The following is a 14,999-nucleotide window of genomic DNA, read 5'->3' on the forward strand; positions in this document are numbered from 1 at the left end:
GTTTTCATATTAATCTTGGTAGAGGCAGTTATGATTAGTAAATCATCTAATTATGTTCAACGTTTCTGAATAGAGGGTGAAGTTTTAAAGTTGAGTGGATTACATGCTACCAGTGGTTTACAACATTCACGTTCATAGCAGTAATATTACGTTAATACAACTTTAAAGAGTCAGACTCCCAATAGGTCACCATTACTAAAAAACCATATATTCTTTTTTCCTTGTGTTAATAGGGTCAGTCGTATTACATTCATGGTGCATTAAGTACAGGCAAATGACATTATACTTGAGTTTCTGTCATTTAAGTATGGACTCTTGGGGAGAGAGAATAGTTTTAAATTGTTTGACAGTTTTATAGTCTGCACGTACATTACCTTTGGAACTTCCCATAGTCTTGTGATTTAGGCAAAGCAGATATTATTGTCATTATAATATTGCCATTTACAGTTGAGGAATTAGAGATCTTTAAAAGTAACTGATCTGGGACCCAAACATAGGTGTTCTCATTTGATCCAGCATATTCCTGTTTCAGTAAACTAATAATAGTGACGCCAGAAGTATTAGTAATAATAACTATCTAATATTCATGTCACGTGCTTACTTTGCCACAAAGCACTGTGCTAAACAGTGTATATACATCATTGTGTTAATTTCATTTTATCCTCACAACAACCTTATGTGTGATAAGTATTCTTATTCTGAGTTTATAACGCAAGACACCTGCAGGGTCAGAGAGGTTAAGCAGAGCGTGCAGGACCACACAGACAATTAGTAGGAAAGTTAGGATTTGGGTCTAGAATTGCCTGACTCCAAATCTTGGACATGTTTCAACTACGTTAGACTACAAAGGAATGTGGGTTTAATGTTTTGAAGGGCCTGGCTGAATTTATGTATGGACTACTTTCTACCGTATCTAGGATCCTAAGGGTCATCTTGTGATGTATTTATTTCTTATTTTGTGAAAATAGAACTATTGGAGGGGAGGACTCTTACTATGTTTCCCCAAAACCATTTGCTCTCACTTACACTACATGTAACACAAAATTTTCCATCTTGAACACATTTCATTGTAATAGACTGAAGGCCTCACTCTGTAGCAAGGGAATTCAATTATACTCATTAAAACAGTGTCATCATAAAGAAATTACTTTGAAATGCAACTGCTCTCTCCCCCCATATTATCTTTTAACTGGCTTCCCTAGGCCCGAATGGGGCATTTTTTCCAGGCATTTCCCACCCACGTGAGTATTCTTTAATAACTTTTTCTTTTGCCTCCCCAAAGCGGTGCTTAATATATCCTAATTCATGCAATTGGTAGAACCACCATTGTTAATATCCAGTCATATTCATGTTCACTCATTGCTATTAAGAAAATCTAAGAAAATGCCTAATAAATCTCATTTTATTTGTCCTAGTGCCTTCCATATTATAAATTTTGTACACTTCCCTAAGGCCTATATTGATAATACAAATGGCTGTGGAAAGCTATGGTAATCAGGGAGAATGGAACGTAGTGGAATAGTTCCTTAATGTTTCTTGTAATAAATTGTTCTGCCACAAGCAACTAGTTTATTTCCACTACTCGCATTAGCTGCACCATAAATACTTTCTGTGGGGTCCGTTCTCAGAATTAAAACAGTGTTAGTTGGTTGCTTCCGGTATTAACCTTCCAGGTTATTACAAGGGTTTTCCTTAATCCATCAGTATCTTCTCTCACGACTTCCCACATAAATTCCCTGCTGTGGGAGATAAAGTCAACTCAGTGTCCTACTCCCTCCCCGTCATCATCCACAATATTGCTTTAATTACTGGGCTGGTGGTGCTTTTGTTCTTCCTACCTTGTCTACTTCCGCCTATATCTTCTCCCTTCACAAAGGCTCATTTTTTGTCTTAAAGCATTCTATAGCAGTTCCAGCCCATATGAGCTTCTTGAGGTTAGAGATCACATTGTACACATTTCTGTATTTCTGACAACTAGTACAATGCCTGACACTCAGTAGGCGCTCAACAAATAAAATAGATTTGGAACAGCCACTCTGTGTCAGACACTTGCTAGGCCCAGGGATATGGACCTAATAAGAAATAGTCCCGCTCCTTGTTCTTAGCCCTGCTTTGTGCTTTGCTCCATACCACACTTCAGTAGCTTGTGTGTGTGCCTTTTTAATGCTTACTTTGTACGAGTGCCTTATTTTCTCGAAAGGACTGGAGGCTGCTAAAGAGGAAGAACCAGTTTTCATTATGCTTTTGTTGCTTCCTCATTCCAGTCACATTATAGGTTCTTAGTAAATCTAAGTTGGTGGGTTCAGGTATATACCTTACTTTGCCTCTTAGAGTCTTCATTTCTTCACCTGTAAAATGAATATAATATGTGAAGCTTAGATCTTGCATCTAGGTGTATAGATGTAGGTAGATATAGATGTTATGACTGGGCCTGGCATGTAGTAGAGACTATTTAAATAATAGTTCCATATCTTTTCCAATTTTTATAAAAATCATTGATTTTAAAGTCTTGCAACTGGGCCAGTCCTAGTTGTGTATATGCAGCACATGTTTGCACCAAAAATGGAAATTTAGAACTTTATTTATTTAGTCTGAGCTACTCCTTGGCATCCAGAACTCAATTAATTACACCCCTTAATCAAGTGAACAGTGATCAACCATCAAGACAACCAGGATCCTGTTGAGGTTGTGGCTCTAAAGGTTGTGGCTAGACAAGAAAGACACCTCCACCCAGACAGGCTCCCTCCCTCTCCACACCTCCCGGTGCACTCTGAGGGACCTCTAGCTAAGTATGACAATCCTGGGGCTGTGTAATGGGAAGGGACTCAAATATTGCCTACTCCTGCTTCTTGAACATGGAAGGATATCAGAGCCAAAGAATTGAGTTTCCTTATTGACAGTGTCATGAATGGCAACTTTGAGCTCTCTCCCAGTCATTGCTCTGCTCACTATTCCATACCACCTTCTCCACAAGAATTGGGATCCTGACTGTAACCACGTCCTGAAATCAAACATATTCATTCATTCATTCATTCATTCATTCATTCTTTCATTATTTTCCATTTAACAAATACTTAGAAAAGTACTGTTCTGAAATCTAATGCAAAACAGACTAAAATCCTTGTCCTCAATAAGCTTTCACTTGGTGATAAGAAAATCACCCAAGCTAGTGAAGTGGCAGGACGAGGATCTGAACTCAGGCAGGAGGACTCGGCAGCAGGCATGTTGATTCACTCATTGCATTGACATTTATTCATTCAGCAAATACGTGTGGAGCTTCTCTGCTGGCTGAGTGGTGTGTCAGGTGCTAAGGACATGGGGGTGAACAAAACTGCCCCGTCCCTGCAGGTAGAGGAGATGGATGAGGAAAGACAAAAGTAAACCGTAAATGAGGAGAAAATCACAGACTATGATTAAGTGCCACAGAAGAAGTAACAAAGGAGTGAATGGGCAACACTCAAAGTGTCTCCAGGATTACCTGTCTTAACGTCCTAGAGATCACAAGCAGATCCGTGCCATTAGGAAAAACAAGGTGGGGGGGATAGTTCTGTGGAATAGTTTGCAAATTGAAAATGAAGTGAGTTGTGTCAAGATCAGCTCAGCGGTGTGGACAGAAACAGTGCTGGGGTGAAAGGACTTGGCCCTCTTTGGATCCCCCTTGCCTAGCTTCCTTTGGCACTTTCGTGTTTTGTAAACAAATTGACCCTTCTGCTGATATGTTACAAAATACCCAATGTATGCCTTAAAAAGATCTTTAAAACTATTTCTCTGAGCTGGTTCTCACAAGGCATTTTATAATTTATTGTGGATCTCTGGATTTCTGGAATCCTGCCTTGGCCCAGGCTCTTAGTAATTAAATGCTGCAGAACGGCGTGTGCTAATAAAAAGTCCACTGTTCCTTGCATAAAGGAATACTGCTGTTCCTGCACACCAGAAAAACAAGACTTTGTTGCCCAAGCACCAGCAGGCATTTTTTTCTCATCTACATACTTCATTTGGCTTTAAAGTAATTATTTTCCACTCACTGTAAATAGTAAAGTTGGGACACTTGACGTGATTTTTTCTCATAACTAAAACAAGGCTTATGTATTATAAGTAGAAAATATAGATAAGTAAAAATAAAATAATAAAAATTAAAAAATTAATAATGTTCAGACCTTTCCTTGTCAGATAGCATAACTTATAGACTTATAAAAATATGACAAAATTCCCACTACAGTAATTCAGGTAATATAGAAGTTTTTTAAAAAAATTTCTCACTCCCCACTTCTCAACTCTGATGGGTGTCCTGAGGCTCCTTGTGTGAAGAGTCATGTTCTCTTTTACACTTTTTCTGTGTTTATATACATATGGATATTCAGGTATTCAGATATGAATAAAAGATATTCACTCTTTTAAAAAACAGTACAGTAATTTTGTGTTAATGTTTCTTTTGAGGTTGGCTTGTATCACTCTGGGTAGATTAGGGTATAATCATGTTGGGGAAACATGACTACATTCTTGACATGAACACATAAGGGAAGTTTTAAAGGACCCTGACATTAAATATAATAAATAAATAAAGCTTTAGCTTTTATAAAATACGCACGTATTTTTATCCTAAGTTTATAATGGTGGTCTGAATAAGGCACCTGTAAATAAGTCAGCATTTATGGCCAGAAGAAAAATAACCTGGTCTTAGACTTTTATTTTTATATGGAAAAGTTGTAAAGACTTAAGCAACTAAGTCTGCCTACAAAGGAAAACAAATTTGCCCTATCCTTTATGCACTGCCACGTAAAACCATTGTTTGTTGGCTCAGAGGAAGTTTGACAATAAAAGATACTAGCTTAAAACATGCTTTATTTACTTAACAATGTGTCATGGAAAATTTGCAATATTAAGTGGATTCAGTGCATTGTTTTTAATAATGATCGTATTCCATAGTGTGGACGTACCGTAGCTCATTCGCCTATTGACAGGTATTCAGGTTGTTTCCAGTATTTTCCCTCTGTAAATAGTGCTGCAGTAAACATTTTCATATGTAGATCATTTATTGATGCTTTATAATGCAGTACTTTTAAAAGTTGAATTGCATTTTACTTATAAACTAAACATACTGTATGGACCCTTTCTTAGGTTTATAGAGTCTTACAGAGTCCTTGATTTATTTTGCTTTACTATAACTAAATTCACATATACAAACATATACATACATGTGTACACACACATAAACATAAGAATACGTATGTAGAAAGACTTTGCAGTCCTCATAATGTGTCCCCAGCCTGCACATCTCACCTCATCACACACCACAGCCACTATGATTTCTTCCCCTGCCTGCTTTCCACATGCCAATGTCTTTGCGGTGTCTCTCTCGACGCTTCCCTTAGTAAAACTTGGTTTGAGCCCTCTGCAAACTCATCTCCTGAAAGCTTTTTCTGATCTCACTGACATTTTAAGCAGGAAATACCCTCCCACTTTGTGATCCCAAAGCAATTCCTTCCTCTCTTCGTGTAGCCCTTTCCTCAGTCTGCTTTGTGTGGAAATTGGCACTGCTCACATCTGTATCCTCCGGTAGATTATGAGTCTCTTGGTGGCAGACCCCATTTTGGATGAATGCAACACCTGCATTTAGGAAAAGCTCAAAGAAATATTTGTTGGACTTGGGCAATTTGTCTAAGAAATAAAGAGCAGTCAGAGCTCAATATTTGCCTTTCAAGCCCTACTCTAAGTTGTAACTACTGCAGTTATTAAGGCCATTTTGAGAAAAGTAGTAATGTAAATCCATCACATGTTATATGTATATTTTTGGCTTTAGGAGCCTTTTCCTTTACTGCTAGAACAGGAGTCAGCAAACTTTTTCTCTAAAGGGCCAAGTAGTAAATATGTTAAGCTCTGGGAACCTTAAGATCTCTTCTACAGTTTCTCAGCTTGACCACTGTTGTGTGAAAGCAGCAGTGGACAGTAAGTAGCAAATGAGCAGGGCTGTATTCTACTAAAATTTCATTCACAGAAACAATGGGCAGGATTTGACTCCTGGACTGTCTTTTGCAACTCCTGTTCTGGAAGGCATCTAACTACATTTAGACGACTAACCTGACTTAAATCCAAATTCTGATTTTTCCACTTTGGCTCTTCTGTTTACTGTGTGACTTTGGGCCAACTACTAAGCCTCTCTGTGTTTTTCAACACATGTGATTAATATTGCCTACCTTCATGTTAGGCATCTAGTTCAGGGCCTAGCATTTACTGAACCCAGAAACAGTAGCCACTAACTTGCCTTATTAAATGTAGCCGAAGCATAGAAAGAGGGTCAGAGAGTGTGCGGTCCCTTTTTCCAAGTGGACGTAGCAGAATCCTAAGGACAAGGCAAATGGAAAACCAGTGGGTAGCAGAGCCTTTCAGATAACAGGGGCAGGTCTCAACAACAGAAACAGGAATCCTCTTAGTCATGTGCCCTCCTCTCTAGAGTGCATAGGGATACACGGACAGAGAGGTAGCCTGGCATTTACTGCTCTGACAGCAGTATCACTAACAAAAGATTTTGAAGATTGATTGGAGCACCTGGAACTATGAAGGCTGTATAAAAGGTATAGGCTAGGCTTCAAGCAGAATTATCGGTGAAATAGTAATACCTGGGGATTTTAATCGTGATACCTTTTTAGGTAAAATACAAACAATTACTCTTTGGCATATTACTGGCCTAATCATCTGCAAACGTTTCTACTGTCTGTATGCAGTAGATTCTTTTAAGATGCAGCCCTTCAATCGCTTTTCCCTCTGCCGTCAAGGTGAAGTCCAGACACTTGAGAACAGTGTGCAGGGCTCTCCACAACTTGGCTTTAGCTTGTTCTTTTAGTTCTTTGTGCTCCTTGCACAGGGCAGGTGCTTTAGCCAAATAGGTTGATTAGTTTCTTCATGTCCTGCAAACACCCTCCCTCCCATTTTGCTTATGCTCGGTCTACGGCAGTTTCTGCTTTTCTCCCTCCCTAATTTTCTAGAATTTTACAAGGCTGTTGGTCATGCACATCTCCCTTCTGTCAGGACCCGACCCAGCTGCATTCTCCGCAGAACTCCCCACTAGCCTAGTGCCAGGCCATCTCTCCCTCCAGCTGCCAGGAGCATGATTGACACTCCCTTTCTTCTGCTTTGTCTGTGACATCTCCTTGACGCCTTCTGTAAATGCTCAGCAAACATTGGACAGTGATGTACAGAGTACAAATCCAACCTGGATATGGAGTCTACAGACTTGAGTTTGTGTTCTGGCTTCACCATTGACTCTCTGTGTGCCCAAGATGGGCAAGTAGCTTAAGATCTCTGAGCCTTGGACCCTTTATTTATACCAGGAGTCCTATCCCCACCTTTCAGAGTTTGCACGAATGACGTGAGGGTGAACAAAGTGAAAAGTGGAGGAGTCCCTAGAAGGCATCTATCTCCCTCAGGAAATGTTACTGAGCCTGAACCGATTACAGGGTTTCGCTTGGTGTTATCTCCCCAGTGATGTAATAATTTTGAAAGCGAGACTGTACTGAAATATATTGGTGGTAAATGGCAGTGCCTGGAATTTTTTTTTAAACTACTCAGTAAATTTATTTCATTTATTTTTAAATTGCTTTTTAAAATCCCCATCAAAATTATATAAGGCATACCAGCTTCTGTTTTTCAAAATTTTTAAGTTAGAATCAAGATCTTCATCAGTATCTATTGTAGAGGGATGCTTTAAGATGGCTTGAAAATCAGCTCAGTTTCATCAAATTTGTCAAGTTTGGGGGAATATACCCAAACAAATATTTGCCAAAATATATAAACAGAGCTAAAATTATTCTTTTTTCCATCTTACTCTTTGCAAAGTGACTGCACCATGCTATTTAGTGCACATGTTGTGCCCCTGGCATCCCACACTGACCAGCTTTCTCCACCAGATGCTCGCTGCTTCAATTTAAGCCCTCTTTCTATTGTTAATATTCTTTCTTACAAGGATGTAAATTAATCCTGATGATCTGTATATATCCAGAATGTAATGAAAATTAAGCATATTGAATTAATGAAAATATTCCTCACATTTTTATGCGTGTCTGTGCTGCCTAAAAGTTTGTAGACTATTTTGTAATACATCGTTTCACTCATTGCTCAGAACCAACACCTTAAGGCAAGCCCAGTCTCCATTTTGCACATTGGGAAGCTGAGACTGGTAGATTTGAAAATGAGCTCTGGCTCACAAACCTTGAGCCTGGACCCAGATTTTCTACACTGAGGGTACCAGACCTCCTTTTAAGGTCCAAAGATGGGATTTCAAAAGAAATTCTTTCTCAGTTTCTTGATTTTTTGATTTAAGAAAGGTCTTAGTGTAAAAAGGATAATCTAAGTGATATGTGGCTAAAATTACCTAGAGTTATGTAGAAGTTGCTTAGGTTTCTGTGTAAGGTTTTGGGACCTGAATCAGTGTCCTCACGTAAAACAGAAATTGAAGAAATACTCAGGAGCTTATCAGTGAGGATAAAATGAGAGAGCTGCTATACAGGTAATAGGAAAATACATTTGCAAAGCAAGCTATTATAATTTTCATTAAAATCATAAATATATGCAGATAAATTAATCAACTATCTCAGGGTCTCTCTACTTAAAATTAATTTACTAGGTAATTAGCAATGCTGGAAAAAGTTTCATTTTAGAAACTTCCATGTTCATTATAAGCCATGAGCTTCAAGTTTTAATAAAGTTGTATGATGGAAAAGTTACAAAATTAGTCCTTACTGCATACCAGAGCATTTTAAAAGTTAATTAATTCACTGACATTCAACTGCGTAAATTACTTTATACAGTTGTTTTAGTACAATGTCTATAATCTTCTGATCAAAATAAGAGCTAAAATCATAAGTAGCAATTATTATTTACCCACCTATTAGCACACCATCCCCTACCATCCCTGCTAGCTTCTCCTCACAGTCTGAAGAGATTATTCTCCAGAGAGTTTTGGAAATTTTTTACTGTAACAGAATGAATGGGGGTTGCAGAGGGGAGAGCTTTCAAGTTACAGGCTTCAAAGTTGGTTTCCGACGGAAAGTATATTTTTAAAATCTTATATGGAAGAAGAATTCTAACAAGGTTGTGTGCAGCAAGATACCTGCTAATTCACTATTGTTTACTCGGTGGTTTCTATTTAAATTTGTGCTGCTGTCATGATTTATTCCTACCTCACAGGATAATGAATCTAGATTTTATTTCTGTTCTCTGCCCAGACTTGTACAGCAGGCAAAGTGTTTGAAAATCAAAGGAAAAGAAGATATTGACTTGGATAATCTCTTCAGAGGTAAAAACGAAAATACTAGCAAAAACACAGACTATGCTTTTTTGTGTGAAATATGTCTTATTTGTTTGCTGGGTTGGTTTTATCACTCCAGTAGAGAACAGTGGAACGAACTTGAAGAGGGGAGGAAGATTTGTGTTCAAGTCCCAACCCTTCGGACAAGTAGGTTCCACTCCTTCTACAGCCTGACCTTGATTCCCTCATTTTTAAAGTGAAAGGGCTAGACTGTGATTTCTGTGGTCCTCACTCCTGATGGGACAAATCAGAACCTATCAAAGTGAAGGTCTCTGTGGTGGAGTCACTCACCATCTGCAAGAGGGCATGGGGGAGGGAAATCAGGAGTATCTCATGGCATTTGTATATGTTGGGGGACTGGGAAATGTACCTCCTATTTAAGACAGGCAATAAGGTTATTGGGGGAAAAGTTTAACCATTAAAAGCTGAAGGATTATTAGAGTGTAGGAAAAAGAACTGCCTGTCTTCATTTAATTCTCTTTCTTTCTGATTAAGGTTTGCTCTAGACAGAGTTTCACCTATAATTTTGAGGTTCTATTGTAGTAAGCTAAGGAATGAGTTTCCCCTTAGTTATGTTAATTTAGTGCAATAGTTTTTATCTCATCAGATGAAAACATTGGTAATTTGTAATCAGTGTTCTTATGTCTTCAGCCATAGTAGTTCTTCTGTATGTTTGTATCTCCCAGAACACCGTAGGAAATCTGTTCCTCTTCCAGAGGAAAAGAAAATTAGTGAGTTTTCTGCTGACTTGGCCCAAAGTGGAACAGATTAGCACAATTTGGTAGCACTGCGCTCATCTCCACTACAGTTACCCATTAGGCTTTTCTTAAGAGAAAAAAAAAGCTGTACTTGGCAGCCATTGAACAAGAGTTATGACATCTGTGAGCAAAGCTAACCTATTCACTTCAGGCAGGGACCACACTCAGCTGTGGTTGGAATAATGACTCTTGATTTCATCTCAGCCGAAGAGGGAGGAAGAATCTTTTCCTCAGAAAATGAGGGCAGTTGAGTTACTTTGGTTTCTTTGTGCATCCACACATTTCTCCCTAACCAGAGAATTTCTGTGTAATATAATCAGGTCTGAGCATTTAGAAACTGCTCCATACAAATGTTCTAATCCACTTTACCATGCCTCCATTCTGTAAACAACATGTGTTTTGGAACCGTATAAAGAGCTCTAAAAAAGTGTCAGTGTTTTAATTCATATTTTGACACTTTTGAAAATATCTCCACAGAGTAATTATGTATATGTTCCTGTTAAAACAGATACACAGGCAATTTTGTAATTCACATAGTAAAAGTAGTAATGAGGATCATCCTTATAAAAATAGAAAATATCACTAGCAAAATGCATTTGCATAATGTGAAGGATGAAATCTCTTCTAACTTGTTCAGTATGTACTTATTCTCTTCTGCATCACTTTTAAAAGGTTTAGTCGACCTTAAAAATAAAACAGCCAGTTATTTTACCAACAAAATGAGTTTATTTGGGAAAAGCAAAGAATTGCAATTGGGGACAAGCGATCTGTGGCAAAACCACAAGCAAATCTGGAGAAAAAAAGGAAAGGAACGTTACTTTATAAAGAAAAAGGAGGAAGTTGCTCTGAATGAAAGTCATTGGAGGGAGGAAAGGGAGAGTTCAGGGTGTGGTCGTGACATTAAATGATCATTTAATATTTTCCTTTTAATTTTCTTCAGCCTGTAAGTCTCAGCATAAATTCCAAGTTCTTTTGGGTTATTTTGTTGTTGTTCTGAGTATAGATATGAATAAACCCCTTAATACATCAGGAGTATTTTTTTTAAAAGGAAAGTGAGTTAAAATTTGTTCTACATTTCTCCTATGAGGGGAAATAGTATACTTTTGATATTTAAAGATTGTGTGTACATGTGTACATCCAACTTGTGTTTTTCATATCTTGGGCAGGTTTTTAATTTTTACTTGGAAACATCTTTGTTTTCTAAATCATTTTATTCACAATAGATATTCTTGGCAGATAAAATAAAAAATCTCACCATAATTTTCGAGGATACTGCTTAGAGATACAACATTCTTTCCTTTACCATGATAATGTGTAAAAGTACAATTGGATGATAGAACATTTTAATTAGTTATATAAATTTGTTGAGGAAAACATGATGATCTAAAAGCATGTCTGATAGTAAAATTGACAGAAGTTAGAGTTTGTCTTACTACTCTACAGGTGTACAGGTCAGCTTATTGGGTGTTACACCTAAGACGTGTCAAATGGTAGTTCTCTTTTCTGCCTTTTGTTAAGTAAAATAATGCATGAAAATACCATTGCCGTATCTGCTGCACCACACCCCTTCTCTGGAATTGAGTTGGGCCTCTGTGTGGTGGTCTTTTAGGTTTTTACCTTTGCTAGTGAATGTTCCACAGAGAACCGCACAAAATGGGCTCCTTTGAACACAAATTGAGTGAAGCTACTCAAAGCACATTTCCGTTAAGTATAAAGGACCTGCTCACCTAAGTGATCTGCCTTGTGCCAGGTGAGAGAGCCCCAGAACCAGAGCTGTTGAAACTCAGCTACTGGGTACCATAGACGCATGTCATTGTCAGGGCCACCACGCTGCACTACTCCAGGGGACATCTTTGTTGTTGTGGAATGTTCACTATAAAGGTTTTATTTTAACTATTTACTATTTTTGGTCTCAAATGTGTAAGTAATGCTTACTTAAAAAAAAAATCCAAAAATTTCGTAAAGCAAAAAATACAAGAGATAGGCATGAAGAAAGCTAATCGTTAATAAATCCCTCACATATTTATTTTGGATATAATAATCACCTTCTCACTTTGTTACCAATACAGAATCATCTTCGGTGAACAATGACTGACTTCCCCCCCCCCCCAGTTGCTAACGTATCATGGCTACCTTTCTAAATCAGTGCACGTACACCTGCTAAGTTCTTCTTTTTGTTTATTTTTTAAGTAATAATTTTAGACAAGTACAAGAAATTACACTCATTCAATCACCATTTGGGTCAAGAAATAGAATCTGAATGGAAGCCCACCTCTTGATGTCCAGTTACCACCTCCTGCCAGGGTCCTGACTCACTCTTCTGATTTCTATCACTGTTGCTGCTTTGGCCCTGTTTTGATCACTGTTTAGTTGAAATCACAGAGTATGCATTCTTTTTTGTCTGTCTGACTCTTTTTGCTAACATTCTGTTTGTGAGATCCATTCAAATCATGTTTGCCTGTTTGCTTCTTCTCCATACTGGATATTATTCAGTTTTATGAAGATGCCACAATTCATCTGTCCATGTTCATGTTGGTTGCTTTCAGTTTTGCCCTCTCAGCAATGGTGCTTCTCGGAACATTCTCGTATGTGATCTGGTGGATATGTGCATGCGTTTCTGTAGCGTACATAAAAAAGAGTGAAATTTCGGGTAATTGAATGGGTTTGCGTTTAGGAGCCAGTGTCGAATAGTTTTGCAAAGGGTTGTACCAGCGCATTCTCCCAGCACAGTTTAGAAATTGCAGGTTCTCCACGTCCTTGCCAGCAGTTAGTACTTCTCTGTCTCTAAGTTTAGCCATTTATTTGGGTGTGCAGTAGTGTTTAATTATGCTTTTAACTTTTCATTTCCCTGAGGCCTGATGAACTTGAACACTTTCTCATGTTTATTGGCTATTTGAATATCCTCTTTTTGAAATATCTTTCCCATTTGTCTTTTAGATTGCCTTTTTCTTACTAATATATAGGAATTCTTTAGGTCTGCAAATAAGTCCATCCTTGGATAGATATATTGCAAATATCTTCTCCAGTCTGTGATTTGCCATTTTGCTCTCCTAATGGCACCTTGTGATAAATAGAAGTTCCGAAATGTAATAGAGTCCATTAATCCTTTCCATTTTGGTTAGCACTTCTAGTGTCCTGTTCAAAGAATTTTGCCTATTACGTATTCATAACGATATTCTGCTGTTTTTTTTTTTAATTCTAGATTCTTTATTGTTTTACCTTTCAGATTACAAATCTGTATTTACATCTAAAAATGTACCTGGAGCTGATTTTTTTTATACATGGCATCACATGGGAGCCAGTATTCACTTTCTACATGAATATTCGGTTGACCCAGCACCATTTAGTAAAAAGACCTTCCTTTCCCGTATTGCCCTTCATAAATCAGGTGACCATGTATGTATGGGTCTGTTTCTGAACTGTGTTCTGTTCCACTGGCTTGTCTATTCTCATGCCAATACCATACTAGTTTAATTATTATAACTTTTTAAATCTATATAATAGATCTTGATAGCTAAAAATGCCACTTCTACAATTTTATTCTTTTTCTTTGAGATTGCCTGGCTATTCTTGTTCTTCCACATATCTGAAGAGCTTGTCTTTGTACACACACACACACACACACACACACACACACACACAAGCCAAACAACATATTCTGATTTTGACTAGAGTTGCAGTGAATCTATAGATAATTTCCGGTGAATTGGCATTGTATAATTCATGAGTATGGTATATCCTTCCATTTAATTAGGCATTTTTTGATAGTTTTCAATAATGTTAGACAGTTTCTCAGAGCCAGGACCTCCAGTATAATGTGGAGCAGATACATGATAGCAAGGCATCTTTGTTTCATTCCCAGCCTCAAGAGGAAAGCATTCAGAAGTATACTAGAAAGTACAATGTTTGCTGTAGTTTTGTGCCCTTTAATAAGTTGAGAAAATTGCCTCCTTTTTTTAGTTTGTGCTTTTATTTTTATGAATAGGTATTGAATTTTATCAAATGTTTTTCTGCATCTATTTGGATGATCACATGATTTTTCTCTTTATTCTTCTTAATATGGTGAGTTATAATGATTCCTCAGGAAATTTCTTATTGAAGTTAATCATATACTTGGAAAAGTATTAAACTACATAAGTATTACTCAATGAATTTCAATCAATGAATATTTATGTACCAGCACTCAGATCAAAACATAGAACCAATATTTCTTTGCCAATACAGGTAGACCTCATTTTGCAGAATAAGCAATGAATTTCAGTTATCATGGTTTAAGTGAATAACTCCAATCCCCTAAAAACACAATTCAGATTTCAGTTACCACAGTGCGTTAACTGTGGGTCATTGCACATGGTGCTAGCCCTGTAGTCCACAGATCACTACCTAACTAACAGATCTGCATAATGATCAGTGACTGATAATGTCTCTTCTTTCAAAGGCTTTCGATGTTTATTCTGAGCACATCTGTTAGTTCACACACTGAGAGCAAAGCATGTAGTTAGTTGTGTTGCTTCCTTGCTCCCAGTGATAAACACACGTGATATGTTATAAAAGTAGATACTCCAAAGAGTACTGGCCAACACATAAGAAAGTACAGTAAAAAAACAAAGTGATAACATTGGAAGTGAAATTCTAATCGAATGTAAACAGATTTATAGAAAAAACCGCCAACCATGGAGATGCTGGCACTGCTCCCATTTTGAGAGACTCTAGCTGCACTGCCAGAGAAAGTCAATGAAAACAAACTCTCTGACATAAATGAGAAGATGGCAGGGACAAACTAGGTGAATATGTCCCACAGGAAGTGACACTGGCACACACACACAAAAAATCCCTTGCAGATGTGAAAGACAAAACGTTGGAAGCTGATTCAAACTTGGAAATAGTATGACAGTTTACCAAAGCAGAGAAAAGATGCTTGCTCTGTATCATAGATA

At 37.7% G+C, this 14,999-nt stretch overlaps 1 protein-coding gene across 3 annotated transcripts in view; it reads left to right on the forward strand.

Moving 5' to 3' along the window:
* L3MBTL4 (L3MBTL histone methyl-lysine binding protein 4) overlaps window positions 1–14,999 on the forward strand; it is a 449,596-nt gene that overhangs the window by 332,130 nt on the left and 102,467 nt on the right. For all 3 annotated transcript variants that reach the window (XM_086682502.1, XM_086682503.1, XM_086682504.1), the window contains exon 16: window positions 9,222–9,292. In XM_086682502.1, the coding sequence (XP_086538628.1) occupies window positions 9,222–9,292 (71 nt within the window). The remainder of the gene's footprint in view (window positions 1–9,221; window positions 9,293–14,999) is intronic.

The sequence above is a fragment of the Puma concolor genome, chromosome D3 (assembly GCF_028749965.1).
Source record: "Puma concolor isolate L17-30 chromosome D3, mPumCon1.1.hap2, whole genome shotgun sequence".
NCBI lineage: Eukaryota > Metazoa > Chordata > Mammalia > Carnivora > Felidae > Puma > Puma concolor.